At 43.4% G+C, this 1,611-nt stretch overlaps 1 protein-coding gene across 1 annotated transcript in view; it reads right to left on the bottom strand.

The window, feature by feature from the left end:
* Window positions 1–1,611, bottom strand: part of LOC103153736 (lactoylglutathione lyase-like) — an 8,678-nt gene that overhangs the window by 1,551 nt on the left and 5,516 nt on the right. The window contains exons 5-6 of the mRNA XM_007574759.2: window positions 1,374–1,441; window positions 1,195–1,284 (exon numbers count right to left, since the gene is read on the bottom strand). Of these exons, the coding sequence (XP_007574821.1) occupies window positions 1,195–1,284; window positions 1,374–1,441 (158 nt within the window). The remainder of the gene's footprint in view (window positions 1–1,194; window positions 1,285–1,373; window positions 1,442–1,611) is intronic.

Below are 1,611 nucleotides of genomic sequence, written 5' to 3'. Positions count from 1 at the left end.
CCCCCCCCTCTCCCCGCCCCCCTTTTCTCCTTCTCCGCCTCCTTCCCCATCGCTCTGCCCTTCCTCCCCTCCTCCTCTTCCTCACAGCCCCCCCACCGACCCTGGAGCTCTGAGGTGGGGGCATTATGACCTCTGACCCCGGCAGCACTTCCTGTCCATGTCTGATGGTTGACTGGAACCAGAACCGGATCCAGAACCGGATCCAGAACCGGAACCAGAACCAGAACCGCCTTCACATCCGTTTCACTGTTTATTTGTTTCCAGCTGTAATGTGAAATTTCTGCTGATAAATTTCTGAACCGAAATTCTGCGACGGAGAATCAGAACCAGCTGAGAAAAAGTTTAAATCCAGAGAAGAAAGTCGCAACAAAATAATGCAGGAATAAAATTATTGTTACCAAAATTAAGAAATAAATTAATTCTTAGCCTGTCTTAGTTTCTGTCTCAGAAAACAAACTTTTGGGTTTTGGGAAAAACATTAAAAGGTGAAACTCTGAATTTGAGGGTATGAATACTTATGACAGCCTGTTTGGTTTTTAGTTTAAACCACATTAAAGGTGCAAAACGTTTTAAAATAATGATGATTTTCTCATTTTAACGCCTGATGTTTCACCAGGGTGTGAATACTTTATCCACTTTGTTTCCTGCTAATAAACAGAAAATGTGCTGCTAATAGCAGCTAGCATGGCAGGAAGACCACGCCCACTGCAGGTCCACCAATCACAGCGGGCGGGGCTTGTTTGGTGGGCGGGGCTTGTTCTGGTGGGCGGGGCTTGTTCTGGTGGGCGGGGCCTCTGGTTGAGGGGAACAGATAAAGCTGTAAAAATAAAGTTGATAATTCACTTCATTTTTTGTAATTAAAAAATAAAGTGAAAAAAGTTGTAATAATGACGTTAATGTTGTAATGATACAGGAATAGTTGATAATACGACAAAAAGTAATTAATAGTCGTAATACTATGAAAACAGATGTAATAACAAGCATAAAGTCATAACACTATAAGTAATAAAGTTGTGATAACAGCAGTAAACAGAACATAAACGGATCGGCACCAAACAAACGATCCATAAAGGCTGATGGAATAGAAAATAAAACATGACACAGTTTACAGTAAAGCTGCTTCTGGGGCTTTTATTTTGAAAACAAAATAAGGAGAATCATGGAGAATCTGATCACTTTTTCTCTGAAACTCACCAGAATCTGGTTTCTTAACAAACTCCACTCCCAGCTCTTCAAACAGCCGGCAGGCGGCAGAAACATCAGGAACACTGATGCCGATGTGACCTGGAAGGAGGAAAGCCATCAGCTGCTAGTCGCTAACGTTCAGCTCAGCCTCCAACAGTCCAGTCAAAGGTTAAAGGCAAACTTCTCACCAAATCCTCGCGGCTCCTTGTTCCCGTTATGATACTGCAGCTTTTCATCCGACTCTGAGCCCCAGTTACTGAAGAGAGGAGAAACAAACCAGTTAGCCGTGTAGCATCTAACCAGTTAGCTCTGAAGCAACAAACCAGTTAGCCGTGTAGCATCTAACCAGTTAGCTCTGAAGCAACAAACCAGTTAGCCGTGTAGCATCTAACCAGTTAGCTCTGAAGCAACAGACCAGTTAGCCGG

Source organism: Poecilia formosa, unplaced genomic scaffold, assembly GCF_000485575.1.
Source record: "Poecilia formosa unplaced genomic scaffold, Poecilia_formosa-5.1.2 Scaffold360, whole genome shotgun sequence".
NCBI classification, from domain to species: Eukaryota; Metazoa; Chordata; class Actinopteri; order Cyprinodontiformes; family Poeciliidae; genus Poecilia; species Poecilia formosa.
Note: the sequence above shows the minus strand (reverse complement) of the source record. Positions and strands in the feature narration are given on the sequence as shown.